Source organism: Schistocerca nitens, chromosome 10 (assembly GCF_023898315.1).
Source record: "Schistocerca nitens isolate TAMUIC-IGC-003100 chromosome 10, iqSchNite1.1, whole genome shotgun sequence".
NCBI lineage: Eukaryota > Metazoa > Arthropoda > Insecta > Orthoptera > Acrididae > Schistocerca > Schistocerca nitens.
Genome location: NC_064623.1, coordinates 37336095 through 37354866, shown reverse-complemented (window position 1 = coordinate 37354866; position 18772 = coordinate 37336095). Strand labels below are relative to the sequence as shown.

The window sequence follows — 18772 nt, the reverse complement described above, 5'->3', positions numbered from 1 at the left end:
TGGTCACCAGTAATCCCCAAACACACACTGAGGATGAAACAGTGCTGATGGTTCTCCGCCAACATACCAGGAAAACACTAGCGCAGACAGCACATTCCCACTTGCCTGGTGTGTCCTCAAGTGTGCTTTCCATCACTCAAACCTACACTGTCAAACATCTTTTATCTCCAGCTGCAAGTGGCTGCACCTCATGGTGTACCACATTTCTGGCCATATGTCCAAACAACTTTCTTTGCCCCACAATCCTCTCATTTAGCAAAGTTGGCCTGTATATGCTTTTGAATGCATGTATGTGACTGTCTCCAGGAACCCATACCATAAGTGAGTGTATTGTGTATTCTGGTAACACTTTAAATGAGAGTTAGATGCAGGTAAGCTTAAAAAACACACAAAATGTTCAATTTTCAACTTTTAAGAGGGAAATTAATTTAACAAGTCTTAGCATATAAAAACCACTTACAATATATTTAAAGAAATTTGTAGGTCTTGCAAATTCTGTGATTGTTTCAACCATGTATTTCAAATTGTCCTCCAACAGCCGATATCTAAAAATTGAAAATTTTCATCCACATTATGTTCATGCTGCACCCAGTAAAATATCACTGTGCATTTTAAGATACGATTTCACAGAGACTGTCACAGAAATTTTCTACAGCAGACTAAACAAATGTCTGACAGCTGGATTTCTAACTACCCACCACTAAACTATGCTAAGTGTAGCAGAATGAGACAGTGCGTGTGAAATCATGCTACAACAATTATCTGAAATGCATGTTGTGTTTTTATGTCTTAGGCACCCAGTTTTTGAGATGGTGCAATGGTATTAGATATTTGTGCATGTTGTGAAAACCCTAGATCAGAAGATTTACATTTATTTCAAAGGGACGTTTGGAGACGTGCTAGCACAGTAACTGATAACAGTTTGTGTTACAGATTACATTTGGGTTGAGAAAACAAAAATGTGGCACCCTGTGGTCCCACGTCATTACTATTAAGTAAGCAGACACACTTTCAAGATATTCAGACCACAGCAGGTGACTCTGAGTGATTTATTTGCTCAATCATTTGGATGTCTCATTTCCTTCATTCCTCTCCTCTTGCTTACAGCTAAAGCAAAGAGTGCTTAGCAGTATCAGTCTGTTTCCATACAATCATTAGAAGATTTTTACATCTGTGTTTTATCTATCCAAAGAAAAGCAGTCTCCTGATATCTTAGACCTACCACAAAATGAAGAGAGAATTCTAGTGTCTAGTAATGTTCATAGTTATTTTGTCTTGTAAATTACTATGAAATTAACTGTTGAAAACAGAGGCTAACAAGGCATTTCTTTTTAGGCTTATATGGGGAGTAATACTGATTGGACGAGAGAAGAGAGTGTGCAATATTATGGTAAACAGGTTAATGAGGGAAATTAGATTTTAGGAAAGGAATACGAACATGCAGGTACTGTGAAAGAACAGAATGGGTGCAAATACTGTAAGAAAGCATTGTGTGGAAAGAGAGACTTTGAGAAAAATATTAGTAAGGACACACGGAATGTGCCAAAATTTTTTTGAGTACATATACAGCATTGGGGAACATTTTCATGAGAGCACAAGGGCTGCTAAAAAACAAGTTGAGAGAGTGTATAGATTGCAGTATAATTGTCTGCCCCGTCAAAAACTGTAAGTTCCCAGTGATGCAGACATTGTGGGCAAGGGTTGTGAAGGTGCACACTAAGGAAAAAGGGTGTAGAGGCTATGAATGTTTGCCAAAACTAACTCTAATACATTGCCTGAAGGCATAGATTTCATGTCTCTCAGTCAATGTCTGGCTGTCTTAGTATCTGATATTTCACCAGTAGGAGTGGCTGGCATTCTCAAAGAATTATCTTTTACTGTTTATGTGGACTGAAGTTAATGTCTTACCTTCCCATCTCATACCTTCAACCATTGTTCTCTATAATATAGGAATCCAACATCCATTTAACCTCAGGTTTCCCACTTACTTTTTGAAGTAATTGCCATGCTCTTAGATCTTGATGGCTTTTTGGAAAAAGTGGGTATACTAAATAGTCCTTGAGATTCAGTGAATTTTATACACTGTTTTGCATCATGCTATGCATGCTCACTCATGGCCTATATGAACAACCATCCTGGGTTGCTACTTAATTTATGTTACTCTTGTTAAGTGGATTTTTCTATCAAAAACTAAAGCTGCAGCAATTGGACAAATAAAGAAGTGGAAGTTCAACTTTATGAATATTACATGCTTGTTGGTTTTGAAAACGCAGAAAGGAAAAGTGACATATTCAAAGTAAATGCTCATCAGTTTAGTTTGAACTACAATGCTAAGAATCACCTTTCAATACGATGCTGCGATTGACAAACCATAATATATTTCATTAGTTATATTTCAAAATTCATGAACAGTTGTGCATTGAAAACATTAAGACCCAGATTTAATCATTCAAAAATACCAGAAAATTTGGTAACTGTTTGTAAATTAATGGCTTTAATCATATTTAAGCATCTCAACAATGGAATATGGTTTTGTACTACTAAAAATTTTGCAAATATCTCATGCTGTTGGCAAATAATGGATGAACAGTTTTTATTTTAAACAATATTGGAATGGCAGAATTGGCTGAGCTCTGTATTGTGTATAAGTTTATAAGTGAGTAGAAAGTGCTAACTGTGAATACATTTGTAGTCTTGTCTTGTGCCTGAACAAAAAATTAAAAGGATGTGATCAGAAATGTGTGTCAGGTTACTTATTTGTGACAATGATCTTGGACCAGTTATCCTGCATCAAAGTTATGTAAAGTGTAATTTATTAGTGTTCTAACAGTATCCATTTCCTTCCTGCCATATGGTGACACATTTGGGTTATCTTGCCAAGAAAAATCACCTGCAAGTTAACTCTGTTTAAATATGCAATTGGATTAAGCTATAAAGTGCAAAAGTGCACAGTATTCAGTAAATTCCTTCTGCTGTTAATGATCCTGTTTGTCCATCACAGATCTGTAGTCTCACTGATTTTTTTGGCTGGTCTGTATACCGTCTTTATACTGTGTTTCTAAAGCATGTAGCTCATAGCCTCTGAATTTTCTTCTTGAATTCAGTATCTCAAATTGGCCAAAGAGGGAAAGGGATCCATTAACAGCAGAATTTACAGAATATTACGCATTCATGGCAAATAGTATAATGCAATTACAGGACGATCATCTAACACTAGACTCGAGGAACACAAATGAATTTACACGCAAGGGGCAGATTGAGAAATTGGCTGTGGATGAGCATAACTTCAGTGATGCAGAACACTGCAAAAATCTCACAGAAACTAGTGTCTTATTTGCGAGAAGGAACTGCTAGGCTTCCACACTCCGAGTGACTTCAGTCCGCCACAGGCAAAGGAGGATAACATCTTTGAGATAACCATTGCTGATGAAATGTGAAATTTTGAATCGAACAGTCGTCAGAGAAAGAACCTAAAACAGATGCTGTCAGGCAAGACGTCAATAAATGCCCAAGACAGCCTCAGTGATTACATAAAACTTGCTTTGTGACTCACTCAAATTCTGAAGGTAAAAGGGATAAGGTATGAGGAGCAACAAAGTTATTTACAATCTGCACGAAGAACATACTGCAATTATGAGAGTCAAAGGATGTAAAAGAGAAGCAGTAACTCAGAAACGAGGGAAGCACTGTTGTAGCCTGTCACCAATGGTATTCAATCTGTTAATTGGGCAGCAGTAAAGAAATTAAGATTTTATTTGGAAAGGGAATTAAAGATCAAGATGGAAGAAAGAGAAACTTTCAGACTTGCCATTGGCATTATGCTAATGTCAAGGATGGTAAAGCATTTGTAAGAACAGCTGAATGGAACAGATAGTGTCTTGATAGGAGTGTATAATATGAACTTCAACAAACGTAAAACCAGTGTAATGGAATGTAGTCAAATTAAATGCAGCAGTCACACAATGGTGACTACAGGAAGTGCGATAGCTGACTATAGGAAGTGAGATACTAAAAATAGTAGATAAGTTTTGCTATTAGGACAGCAGAATAAGTGACAATTGCTGAAGTAGAGGAGATACGAAATACACACTGGCAATAGCAAGAAAAGTGGTTTCGAAAAAGAGAAATTTTTTAATATCTAATATAAATTTGTGTGCTACAAAATCTTTTCTGAAGGTATTTGTCTGCAGCATACTGTGTGTGTGTGTGTGTGTGTGTGTTTTATTTGGGGGGGGGGGGGGGAATTTTAGGACATCAAGACTTAAAAATGGTTGTAGACTCAGGTAGTTAAACACAGATGACATTTGCATACGATAGATTAGTGTGGACAGCTTTGTCAAACCGGCCTTGGAGCTTGAAAGTGACACCAACAAGAACTTTCTGAGTGCTCTGAAAACAAGAAAAGTTCATAGAATGAGGAAATTTGAGGCAAGATGACACTGATGAGAGAGAAGAATGTGGTGTGTGAATTATACAAAAATTTGATTCTCATTTGCGAGTCGTCAGCACTCGAGTGCACGTGTTGGCCCTTGCAGTACCTGGAGGCGATGCCGTGGTGATACTGTGGCTGGTGCTGGGGTGTGGCCGACTGCACGATGCCCGCGTGACCAAAGTCCCCTGTGGAGCTCCAGCGCTTGGACAGTGCCAGGCCGGACGCAGTGGGTGACGCGCGCCCCCGCGGGGGCGGTTGAGGCTGCTGTGGCGGAGGCACCTGCTGCGGGGGTGGAGACGTGGGCACTGGCGAAGCACTGCTCGAGCTGGGGCTGTCAGAGTGCAGGGAGCCCGTCGACTGGTAGTGCACTGCACGCCTGTGGACAGAGAAATGCCATCTTCCCAAAAACGAGTCCAGTACGCCTAACCACTGCACCACTTTGTTTGGTACAGAGAGGGTGAAAGATATTGGGGAACCAAAACAATACATACGGTTTCACTTGTAGCTGAAATCCTACCAACAATGCACCATGCCCGTGATCACAAAGTCGCAACAGAGACAGGTAGAATTGGGTGCCTACCAGAGTTCAATATTAAGTCCCATACTCTTCCCAGTTTGTGTCAATGATGGGTTATCAATCCTGTCACACTATATTACCATGTACGTTGATGATCTGCTGTTATATTTGAGTGCAAAAGCAATCAACTTGACGAGTCCTCTCATCGAGAAGTCACACGAAGATTCCCGTGATTATTTCATGACCTTTCACTGTGTTTCCTCCTTGATGCAGCAACCAGAGTGAACTGATAATTACTAGAAAGTGCTTTCAGCTTTCTACTGATCAGACAGCAGACATCACGTGAAGTGGTCTATCACAGAAGTGCAATTTTCTTGTTACTGAATTATTGTGAAACTCTCTATAAAAAAGACTTTTGCATTTATTTTGAACCTTACTGTAACTTTTTTTGCAGTCACAGAAGCCTTTTTTAAAAGCAGTTTCTTTCTGTAGTCTTACTTTGCTGACTGTTTGGACAGACCTAATGCAGTAGTAGCAGAAAACACTGTCACCCTTTTCTTTATAAGTAGCCATGGATAAGACAGAAACCATTCCAATTTACGAGAGATTCCATTCCTTCACAGAAATTTGTGACAGAGCAGGACAGGACAGAATGAACTTGGAGTGACACAATGTTTAACATTGTCTGACAAGTAGTAGCTTCAAGGATGCAACAGTTTGATTCACCCATAAGCAGTAATTGCTGTCAACTAGAATACTAATTGTATTTCTGCTGACATACAGCATAATTTTTAATGCTGGTTCTGCATATGGAAAATGAACATCTCTAGTGAATTTGGGGTAGCAGAATCCGTATCTCACTGTCCCCCTCCCCTCTTCAAAACTTTCATATGGGGGTGGAGGACATATCATTGTTCCACATAGTCCATCTTTGCATATAACATTTGGGGCCCAGTTTTTGCCACTTTTTCATGTAGTTTCTCTAGTTACTTATACTAATAAATGGCTAACATGGTGCACACAGCGCAGTGCCAGTTGCAGGTTGCCTTCTAATGGCTACCATGAGCAACAAAAATTTGATTTTAAATATTTCATATATTTACTGACCGAATTAAAAAAATTGAAATGCTTATTACGAAGAATAAAGTTATGTCAAAGATTTAACACAATAAATCCAGTAATACAGTTAGAAACTGTTTGTCTACATCTATATTTATACTCTTTAAACCACAGTGAGGTGCATGGCAGAGAGCACATCACATTGGACCAGTTATTAGGGCTTCTTCTTGTTACACTCACATATGAAGTGCAAGAAGATTGATCTCTCTCTCTCTCTCTCTCTCTCTCTCTCTCTCTCTCTCTCTCTCTCTCTGTGTGTGTGTGTGTGTGTGTGTGTGTGTGTGTGTGTGTGTGTGTGTGTGTGTGTGTGTGTGTGTGTGTGTGTGTGTGGCAATTATTCTAACCTTATCCTCAGAATCCCCTTGTGAGCAATAGATAGGGGGTTGTAGTATATACCTAAGAGTCATTTATAGCTGGTTAACAGACTTTCTAGGGACACTGTACGTGTCTTCACGAGTCTGCCAGTTCAGTTCCTTCAGTATTTCTGCAACACTCTCCCACAGATTAAACAAACCTGTGACCATTTGTGCTACCCTTCTTTGAATATGTTCAATATATATGTTCAATACCACTGTTAGTCCTGTTTGGTATAGGTTCCACATACTTGAGCAATATGCAACGATGGGTCGCAAGAGTGATTTGTAAGCCATCTCCTTTGCAGACTGATTGCATTTCCCCAGTATTCTACCAATAAACCAAAGTCTACCACCTGCTTTACCCAAGACCGAGCCTATGTGATCATTCCATTTCGTATGCCTACAAAGCGTTACACCCATTATTGTACGCGTTCACTGATTTCAAAAGTACTTATTGATATTATGATCATAGGATACCACATTTTTTAGTTTTGTGAAGAGCACAATTTTTCAATTCTAAACACTGAGAGCAAGTTACCAATCCAAAATGAGATTTTCACTCTGCAGTGGAGTGTGCGCTGATATGAAACTTCCTGGCAGATTAAAACTGTGTGCCGGATCGAGACTCGAACTCGGGACATTTGCCTTTTGTGGGCAAGTGCTCTACCAACTGAGCTACCCAAGCACGACTCATGCCCCGTCCTCACAGCTTTACTTCTGCCAGTATCTCGTCTCCTACCTTCCAAACTTTACAGAAACTCTCCTGCGAACCTTGCAGAACTAGCACTCCTGAAAGAAATGAAATTGCGGAGACATGGCTTAGCCACAGCCTGAGGGATGTTCCCAGAATGAGATTTTCACTCTGCAGCGGAGTGTACGCTGATATGAAACTTCCGGGCAGATTAAAACTGTGTGCCGGACTGAGACTCAAACTTGGGATCTTTGCCTTCCGCAGCCAATCTTGTACCACTTTGAAATGTTATCATGATATTACTCTGTATGTTGTGATGCAACCTAACTCTTAGCGTGGAAATTACCAAGACCATAGTCATGCTTTGTTTGAGAATGAGCGCACTTAGTGACTCCCAACAAATTTTGGAAAGAACTTCAAATCTTTACAACACCTTTCACGATGACACTCCCCACAAATTTATGTTTGTGCAAACTTCAGCATCAGACATGAGGTTTTTATTTATTACTTCTTTACCATCAAATCTGTTCACAACACATTCTGCAGATTGTATCTACATATACCACTGATCGTACTCCAAAAATTGTATCATTCTATGACGTATTTTTCATGAGATTTTACATCCTTAACAAATGAGACACGTGAAAAGACAGTTTTTGCTTGAAATGGGGTGCAAATTACCTACGCTATAATCATCCGGTGTTCGATGATGAGAGCATTTAAACATCAAAGGCTATTTCAAACCTTATCGAAACTACTTCTCGCCCAGCTGCTGAACACGAAATATGAGATCTATTCAAAAATGTTCCGGAACTTTGTCCACAAAATTTTTCTGTGCTTACCTTTCACTTATTGTGCATGGTCTCCTTCGAAATACTCTCCATAATTTATCCACTGCTCCCAATGCCATTTCTACTTCCAGAAGCAATCTTGGTACGCCTGTGAATTTTCTTTTATCTCGTCTGTCGTCGAAATCTTCGTCCTTTGAACAAGGTTTTCAACTTTGAAAATAAACGAAAGTCTGGGAGAGTACTTAGGATGAGGCAGCACAGTTATTTCATTTCTTCTGCAATAGTCACGCACCGTTGTTATGGTCTTCATTCAGTCCTGAGACTGGTTTGATGCAGCTCTCCATGCTACTCTATCCTGTGCAAGCGTCTTCACCTCCCACTACTTACTGCAACCTACATCCTTCTGAATCTGCTTAGTGTATTCACCTCTTGGTCTCCCTCTACGATTTTTACCATCCACGCTGCCCTCCAATACTAAATTCGTGATGCCTTGATGCCTCGGAACATGTCCTACCAACCGATCCCTTCTTCTAGTCAAATTGTACCACAAACTCCTTCTCCCCAATTCTATTCAATACCTCCCCATTAGTTATGTGATCTACCCATCTAATCTTCAGCATTCTTCCGTAGCACCACATTTCGAAAGCTTCAATTCTATTCTTGTCCAAACTATTTATCGTCCATGTTTCACTTCCATACATGGCTACACTCCTTACAAATACTTTCAGAAACGACTTTCTGACAAATCTATACTCTTCTTCAGAAACGCTTTCCTTGCCATTGCCAGTCTACATTTTATGTCCTCACTACTTCGACCATCATCAGTTATTTTGCTAGCCAAATAGCAAAACTCCTTTACTACTTTAAGCATCTCATTTCCTAATCTAATTCCCTCAGCATCATCCGACTTAATTCGACTACATTTCATTATCCTCGTTTTGCTTTTGTTGATGTTCATCTTATACCCTCCTTTCAAGACACTATCCATTCCGTTCAACTGCTCCTCCAAGTCCTTTGCTGTCTCTGGCAGAATTACAATGTCATCGGCAAACCTCAAAGTTTTTATTTGTTCTCCATGGATTTTAATACCTACTCCGAACTTTTCTTTTGTTTCCTTTACTGCTTGCTCAATATACATATTGAATAACATCGGGGATAGGCTACAACCCTGTGTCACTCCCTTCCCAACCACTGCTTCCCTTTGATGTCCCTCGATTCTTATAACTGCCATCTGATTTCTGTACAAATTGTAAATAGCCTGTATTTTACCCCTGCCACCTTCAGAATTTGAAAGAGAGTATTCCAGTCAACATTGTCGAAAGCTTTCTCCAAGTCTACAAATGCTAGAAACGTAGGTTTGCCTTTCCTTAATCTTTCTTCTAAGATAAGTCGTAAAATCAATATTACAAAATTGTTAAGGCTTTCGTGGCCACTTGTTGACAAACTGCCTATTGGATTCTGTCTCGGGTTCTTCGGCCGACGTTCATCTAATGATTTTTCTGACGTTTCGCCAGCACGAGTGGCTGGCATTGTCAAAGCTTCACCCTCCATTGCCGGTGGTGAACTGGAGGCGAGCTCGCGGCCGCAGACTATATGTACCTGGCGCGCCAACGTCCGAGGGCTTCTCAGCGGTCATTTCCGGTGCGGTTCTCCTCTTGCTACCTGCGACGGTCGTTCGCTGCAGTACGGGAAGCCAGGATCCGTTTACCTTAAGGCTTTCCTCTTTCTTGTTGAAACTGTTCGCGTGTTTTTGGATTTCTACAGCTTCTCTGAACAAGCGCGTGTGGTAGTGCTTCTCTACAGCCAGAACTTCCGTGTCGGCGAATTTTATTACGTGGTCGGTCTCATTCAGTGCGTGTTCTGCCACGGCCGATTTCTCCACCTGCCCCAACCTGCAATGTCGCTTATGCTCTTTGATCCTGGTGTTAATGGATCGTCCAGTCATTCCGACATAAACTTTTCCGCATGTGCAAGGTATACGGTATATTCCCGACATTGCAAGTGGGTCTCTTTTCTCCTTCGCCGATCTAAGACACTCTTTGATCTTCCTTGTCGGTTTGAAAATCGTCTTTACGCCGTGTTTGCGCAATATACGGCCGATTCTGTCCGTCACTCTGGGAATGTATGGCAGAAAGGCCGTACCCGACATTTCTTTTTCTGGTTCCTTACTTCGCCGAGTGTTTGGCTCTGTTACACTTCTAATGTAATTTGTGGAGTACCCATTGCTCCTCAGAACAGTTTCCAGGTGTTGCATTTCTCGTTTGAGGTGTTGAGGCTCACATATTCGTCCTGCTCTCGTTACGAGCGTACTAATCATGCCTCTTTTCTGGCTCGGGTGGTGGTTTGACAGTTTGTGGAGGTATCGGTCCGTGTGTGTCGGTTTTCGATACACGCTGTGTCCCAGGTTTTCGCCGTCCCTTGTGACCAGCACATCTAGAAATGGCAGTTTCCTGTCCTTTTCTACCTCCATGGTAAATGTTATGTTGGCATGGAGGCTGTTCAAGTGTCTCAGGAATTCACCGAGCTGTTCTTCACCATGGCTCCACACCACGAAAGATGCCGGAAGCAGACCGACAAGGCGATTCCCGACATGTCACACACAGTGGTCAACCTCACTGAACGACAATTGACCGAAGAGGAAGTGTCAGTCCTTCAAAAAGGAGGGAATTTCGCTATCATCCCGAGAACTATACCTATGGAGGACATCATTGCCAACACCGAAGCAGCCATTCGGACCCTTCCTTGTGAAAGGGCAGAGGAAATACGCACTGAAACAGCCAGGATACTGCGCCGAGCAAAACCACCAGCTTGCAACCTGAAGAAAGAAGAGGAACAAGCCATTAAGAATCTCAACGCCGACAAGAGTATATTGGTACTGCCTGCCGATAAGGGGAATGCGACCGTCGTAATGAAGACCGAAGATTATGAGCAAAAGATCCGAGACCTATTAGATCCGACGACGTACCGAAAACTAAGCGCAGATCCGACGCAGCGTATCACTCGGAATACGAATCGATTAATCAAGGCGTCTTCTCTGCCGGCGGACATACAGAGAAACCTGCGCAACACAGAAGCCCTACCACCTCGGCTGTATGGATTACCCAAGATCCATAAGAACAACGTTCCACTGAGACCGATCGTTAGCGCTCCTGGCTCACCAACGTATAAACTGGCGAAACACTTGGCCTCTCTGCTACAGCCACACGTGGGAAAGACCGACACATACATTAAGGACTCAGGACATTTCATTGAGAAGCTGAAGAAACTGAAACTTGCGCCAAACGACATCCTGGTCAGTTTTGATGTTGTTTCGTTATTTACGAAAGTGCCACTCAGCGACGCTCTGGAGCACATCGGTTCCATGTTCCCGCAAGACATCAAAAAGCTCTTCCATGCATGTCTCACCACGAGCTATTTCACGTGGAATGGCGATTTCTACGAACAGCTGGAAGGCGTCGCCATGGGTAGTCCTCTCAGTCCAGTGGTGGCCAACTTCTTCATGGAACAATTCGAAGCACAGGCACTGGACTCGGCGACTTGCAAACCTAAGGTGTGGTACAGGTACGTCGATGATACTTTCGTGGTGTGGAGCCATGGTGAAGAACAGCTCGGTGAATTCCTGAGACACTTGAACAGCCTCCATGCCAACATAACATTTACCATGGAGGTAGAAAAGGACAGGAAACTGCCATTTCTAGATGTGCTGGTCACAAGGGACGGCGAAAACCTGGGACACAGCGTGTATCGAAAACCGACACACACGGACCGATACCTCCACAAACTGTCAAACCACCACCCGAGCCAGAAAAGAGGCATGATTAGTACGCTCGTAACGAGAGCAGGACGAATATGTGAGCCTCAACACCTCAAACGAGAAATGCAACACCTGGAAACTGTTCTGAGGAGCAATGGGTACTCCACAAATTACATTAGAAGTGTAACAGAGCCAAACACTCGGCGAAGTAAGGAACCAGAAAAAGAAATGTCGGGTACGGCCTTTCTGCCATACATTCCCAGAGTGACGGACAGAATCGGCCGTATATTGCGCAAACACGGCGTAAAGACGATTTTCAAACCGACAAGGAAGATCAAAGAGTGTCTTAGATCGGCGAAGGAGAAAAGAGACCCACTTGCAATGTCGGGAATATACCGTATACCTTGCACATGCGGAAAAGTTTATGTCGGAATGACTGGACGATCCATTAACACCAGGATCAAAGAGCATAAGCGACATTGCAGGTTGGGGCAGGTGGAGAAATCGGCCGTGGCAGAACACGCACTGAATGAGACCGACCACGTAATAAAATTCGCCGACACGGAAGTTCTGGCTGTAGAGAAGCACTATCACACGCGCTTGTTCAGAGAAGCTGTAGAAATCCAAAAACACGCGAACAGTTTCAACAAGAAAGAGGAAAGCCTTAAGGTAAACGGATCCTGGCTTCCCGTACTGCAGCGAACGACCGTCGCAGGTAGCAAGAGGAGAACCGCACCGGAAATGACCGCTGAGAAGCCCTCGGACGTTGGCGCGCCAGGTACATATAGTCTGCGGCCGCGAGCTCGCCTCCAGTTCACCACCGGCAATGGAGGGTGAAGCTTTGACAATGCCAGCCACTCGTGCTGGCGAAACGTCAGAAAAATCATTAGATGAACGTCGGCCGAAGAACCCGAGACAGAAGCCAATAGGCAGTTTGTCAAAATCAATATTGTCTCACGTGTTCCAACATTTCTACGGAATCCAAACTTATCTTCCCAGAGGTCGGCTTCTACCAGTTTTTCCATTCGCCTGTACAGAATTCGAGTTAGTATTTTGCAGCTGTGACTTATAAAACTGTTAGTTCGGTAATTTTCACATCTGTCAACACCTGATTTCTTTGGGATTGGAATTATTATTCTTCTTGAAGTCTGAGGGTATTTCGGCTGTCTCATACATCTTGCTCACCAGATGGTAGAGTTTTGTCAGGACTGGCTCTCCCAAGGCCGTCAGTAGTTGTAATGGAATGTCGCTACTCCCGGGGCCTTGTTTCGACTCAGGTCTTTCAGTGCTCTGTCAAATTCTTCACGCAGTATCTTATCTCCCCTGTCATCCTCATCTACATCCTCTTCCATTTCCACCGGTGTTACCACTGCGGAAATGCTGTTGGCTGAACAATCTAAATTCTAAGGGACTGTGTTGCTGATGCAATATAAACACATTCTACCTCAGTGTCCAGAATGTACGGAACCGAGGTGATGCAACACCTCAAAGCTAAGTATACTTCATTAGTACATCAGCGGGCGGCTGTGACGTCACAGTGGCTGACTGACCTCTGCGGCAGCGAGGACGGCGCGTAGCTGGAGGCTCGCCGCACGGCGTCGCGGCTGCTGCTGACCGAGCTCGAACCCGCGTCCCCCTGGTTCTGGTACTGTGGCTGGCGCAGGCGCGGCGTCGTCGCTGAACCCACGTGGTTCGACGCTCCTGAAACATCAAATACACGCCCGACTCACCACGAGCCTTGATAACTGCTGCACAAACAGCACTTTCTACCTGGGAATCCAACCTGTGAATGAAAAGTTGCGGCGTTTGTGTAATTTTGCGTGTCGTGTCAGTCCGAGTCACGCAGGTTTTTCTTTGTTGACCGGCCGGAGTGGCCGAGTGGTTCTAAGCTCTACAGTCTGGAACCGCGCGACCGCTACGGTCGCAGGTTCGAATCCTGCCTCGGGCATGGATGTGTGTGATGTCCTTAGGTTAGTTAGGTTTAAGTAGTTCTAAGTTGTAGGGGACTGATGACCTCAGAAGTTAAGTCCCATAGTGCTCAGAGCCATTTGAACCATTTTTATCTTTGTTGTGTTGCTGAAGATGTCTGACAAGTATCTATAGGGTATTATTTTGTATGGACGATTTTAAGCGTGCACTGATCAAAAGTATTTGGACATCAAGTGGTTGGTTTGTGGGGTTGAAGGCACCAGACTACAAAGGCCATCGGTCGGACACCAATTAGTGGACATTAATATGGAGTGTGTACACCCTTTGCCTTCATGACGGGTTCACTTTCAATGAATGTCTGCGGGAAAATGGCAGCCCTTTCTTTTTAGAGGGCTGAAACCAGGGTCTGGATGAAGCCAACGTTCTAATTCATCCGAAAGGTGTTCCATTGGGTTCAGCATGGGTCTCTGGGCAAGCTAGTCCATTTCAGGAATTTTGTTGTCCACAAACCTACATCTACATGTATACTCTGCAAATCACATTTAAGTGCCTGGCAGAGGGTTCATCGAACCACCTTCACAATTCTCTATTATTCCAATCTCCTATAGCGCGCGGAAAGAATGAACACCTGTATCTTTCAGTACGAGCTCTGATTTCCCTTATTTTGTCTTGGTGGTTGTTCCTCCCTATGTAAGTCGGTGTCAACAAAATATTTTCGCATTCGGAGGAGAAATTTTATGATGAAATTTTGTGAGAAAATTCCGTCGTAACGAAAAACGCCTTTCTTTTAATGATTTCCATCCCAAATCCTGTATCATTTCTGTGACACTTTCTCCCATATTTCGCGATAATACAAAACGTGCTGCCTTTCTTTGAACTTTTTCGATATACTCCGTCAGTCCTATCTGGTAAGGATCCCACACTGCGCAGCAGTATTCTAAAATAGGACGGACAAGCGTAGCGTAGGCAGACTCCTTAGTACGTCTGTTACATTTTCTAAGTGTCCTTCCAATAAAACGCTGTCTTTGGTTTGCCTTCCCCACAACATTTTCTGTGTGTTCCTTCCTATTTAAGTTGTTCGTAATTGTAATACCTAGGTATTTAGTTGAATTTACGGCTTTTAGATTAGACTGATTTATTGTGTAACCGAAGTTTAACGAGTTACTTTTAGCACTCACGTGGATGACGTCACACTTTTCGTTATTTAGGGTCAACTGCCACTTTTCGCACCATTCCGATATTTCTTCAAATGGCTCTGAGCACTATGGGACTCAACCTCTGAGGTCGTCAGTCCCCTAGAACTTAAAACTACTCAAACCTAATTAACCTAAGGACATCACACACATGCATGCCCGAGGCAGGATTCGAACCTGCGACCGTAGCGGTCGCGGGGTTCCAGACTTTAGCGTCTAGAACCGCTCGGCCGCACCTGCCGGCCCGATATTTCTTCTAAATCGTTTTGCAGTTTGTTTTGATCTTCTGATGACTTTATTAATCGATAAACGACAGTCTCATCTGCAAACAATCGAAGACGGCTGCTCAGATTGTCTCCCAAATCGTTTATATAGATAAGGAACAGCAAAGGGCCTATAACACTACCTTGGGGAACGCCTGACATCACTTCTCTTTTACTCCATGACTTCCCGTCAATCAGACGATATTCCAGAAGCACGCAATTTTACTACGAGCCGCTTGTGTCTTACAGTCTCAAAAGCCTTCCGGAAATCCAGGAATACAGAATCGATCTGAAATCCCTTGTCAATAGCACTCAGCACTTTATGTGAATGAAGAGCTAGTTGTGTTTCACAGGAACGTTTTCTAAACCCATGTTGACTGTGTGTCAATAGACGTTTCCTTCGAGGTAATTCATTATGTTCGAACACAATTAATGTTCTAACATTCTGCTGCATATAGACGTTAACGATATGGGCCTGTAATTTAGTGGATTACTCCTATCACCTTTCTTGCTGCTTTATGGCTGGTTGCACTGTCATGCTGATATAATCAATCATCATCATCATCATCATCATCATCATCATCATCATCATCATCATCCCATTCTGCATTCACCGCGTCCTTGAATGCAGTAAGAGGACCCACACACTAAACAGGAAAAACACCCCCATGTTGCTGAAACTTCCTCCTCTGTACTTCACTATTGACGCTAATCAAGATGGCATGCAATGTTCTACAGGCATTCGCCAAAGCCGAAACCTTCAGTCAGATTGCTACAGGATATAGCATCATGGTGGACAAGCACAGACCTCATCCACGCAGACCTCGAAATGTCAATTGTGGAAAGCCAAATCATCGACTTTTCAACCACACTTAACTCCATACATCCAAGGCCCTCATCCAACGACCATATCACACCTTTCCAGTCATCCACTGCTCTTTACACCACTTCAAACGTCACTTACGATTGACTATAGAAATGTTTGCCATACGAGGATCTGCTCCATCATTACACCCTACTCTGTTTAACCCGCTACGCACAGTCATTGTGCTAGATGGACTGTTAGTAGCACTTCGAAACTCAAGAGTGATTCTTTCTATATCTACATCGTTACTCCGCAACCAAACGTACGGTGCGAAGCGGAGGGTATCTTGCACCATTGCTAACCGTTTCCTTGCCCGTTCCACCCGCAAATAGAGGGAGGGAAAGACGACCGTCTACGAAGTACCTCGAAGGAAACGCTTTATTGACACACAGTCAGCACGGATTCAGAAAATATCGTTCTTGTGAACACAACTAGCTCTTTATACTCATGAAGTAATAAGCGCTATCGACAGGGGATGTCAAATTGATTCCATATTTTTAGATTTCCAGAAGGCTTTCGACACCGCTCCTCACAAGCGTCTTCTAACTAAACTGCGTGCCTATGGAGTATCGCCTCAGTTGTGCGACTGGATTCGTGATTTCCTGTCAGAAAGGTCACAGTTCGTAGTAATAGACGGAAACTCATCGAGTAAACCAGAAGTAACATCTGGCGTTCCCCAAGGATGTGTTATAGGTCCTCTATTGTTCCTGATCTATATTAACGTCATAGGAGACAATCTGAGTAGCAGTCTTAGATTGTTTGAAGATGTTGCTGTCATTTACCGTCCTGTAAAGTCATCAGATGATCAAAACGACTTGCAAAATGATTTAGATAACATTCTGTATGGTGCGAAAAGTGGCAATTGACCTTGAAGAAAGATAAGTGTGATTTATTCACGTGAATACTAAAAGAAATCAGCTAAATTTTCGATTATGCGGTAAGTGACACAAATCTGAAGGCTGTAAATTCAAGTAAATACTTAGGGATTACAATTGCAAATAAGCTAAATTGGAACGGTCACGTAGATAATATTGTATGCAGAGCCAATCAAAGACTGCGATTCATTGGCAGAACACTTAGAAGGTGCAACAGGTCTACTAAAGAGACTGCTTACACTACGCTTGTCCGCCGTATTCTGGAGTACTGCTGTGCGGTGTGGGATCCGCATCAGGTGGGACTGACGGATGACATCGAACAAGTACAAAGGAGGGCAGCTCGTTTTGATTATCGCGAAATAGGGGAGATAGTGTCACAGACATGATACGTGAATTGGAGTGGCAATCATTAAAACAAAAGCGTTTTTCGTTGCGACGGGATCTTCTCATGAAATTTCAATTACCAGTTTCCTCCTCCGATTGCGAAAACATTATGTTGCCTACATAGGGAGAAATGATCATCACGATAAAATAAGATAAATTAGGGCTCGCACAGAGAAATTTAAGTGCTCGTTTTTCCCGCGTGCCGTTCGAGAGTGGAACGGTAGAGTGTCAGCTGGAAGGTGGTTTATTGAACCCTCTGCCAGGCACTTTATTGTGAATAGCAGAGTAATGATGTAGATATAGATGCATATGCCTCCGTATGAACCCTAATTTTTCGTATCTTATCTTCGTGGTCATTACACGCAAGTGGCGGCAGTAGAATCGTTCGGCAGTCAGCTTCAAATGCTGATCCCGTAAATTTTCCCAATAGTGTTTCTCGGAAAGAATGTCGCCTTCCCTCCAGGGATTTCCATTTGAGTTCCCGAAACATCTCCGTAACACTAGGGTGTTGTTCGAGCTATCGGTAACGAATCTAGCAGCCCGCCCCTCTGAACTGCTTCGATGACTTCCTTTAATCCGATGTGTTACGGGTCCCAAACAGTCGAGCAGTACTCAAGAAGAGGTCACACCAGCGTCCTATATGTGGTCTCCTTTACAGGTGAACCACTCTTTCCTAAAATTCTCCCAATGAACCGAAGTCGGCCATTCGTCTTCCCTACCACAGTGCTCACACGCTCGTTCCATTCCATATCGGTTTGCCGTGTTACGCCCAGCTATTTAAACGACTTGACTGTGACAAACAGGACACTACTAATATTGTATCTGAACATTACAGGTTTGTTCTTCGTACTCATCCATATTAACTTAAATTTTTCCACATTTAGAGCTAGCTGCCATTCACCACACCAACTGGAAATTTTGTCTAAGTCGTCTTGCATCTTTCAACAGTCACTCATCTTCGACGCCTTACCGTACACCACGGCATCATCAGCAAGCCACCTCAGATTGCTGCCCACCCTGTCCTGTCAACCTAATTATTTTTGTATACGAGGTGTGGCTAGAAGAAAACCGGACTAGTACTGGTGAAACAATAAAACGAATGCAATAAGGCTGAAAGTCGCGTGGCCTGTCACGTGACTCTCGCTCCGCCTACTGCTCTAGTTTCATCTGCCTCCTGCACTCAGTCTGCCCGTGGCGTCTGTTTTAAGTAGTTGACGTTTTGTCTGTGCGTCGGAAAATGTTGAGTGTACAGAAAGAACAGCGTGTTAACATCAAATTTTGTTTCAAACTAGGAAAATCTGCAAGTGAAACGTTTGTAATGTTACAACAAGTGTACGGCGATGATTGTTTATCGCGAACACCAGTGTTTGAGTGGTTTAAACGATTTAAAGATGGCCGCGAAGACACCAGTGATGACACTCGCACTGGCAGACCATTGTCAGCAAAAAGTGATGCAAACATTGAAAAAATCGGTAAACTTGTTCGACAAGATCGCAGTTTAACAATCAGAGCAGTGTCTGAGTTAACAGGAGTTGACAAGTTTACCGATTTTTTCAATGTTTGCATCAGTCTTTGCTGACAATGGTCTGCTAGTGCGAGTGTC

The 18772-nt window shown here is 42.9% G+C and overlaps 1 protein-coding gene across 7 annotated transcripts in view; it reads right to left on the bottom strand.

Annotated features, from left to right (window-relative positions):
- Positions 1-18772, bottom strand: part of LOC126210649 (echinoderm microtubule-associated protein-like 2) — a 664635-nt gene that overhangs the window by 101658 nt on the left and 544205 nt on the right. For all 7 annotated transcript variants that reach the window (XM_049939974.1, XM_049939973.1, XM_049939976.1 and 4 more), the window contains 2 exons: positions 13211-13361; positions 4539-4808 (listed from right to left, as the gene is read on the bottom strand). In XM_049939974.1, the coding sequence (XP_049795931.1) occupies positions 4539-4808; positions 13211-13361 (421 nt within the window). The remainder of the gene's footprint in view (positions 1-4538; positions 4809-13210; positions 13362-18772) is intronic.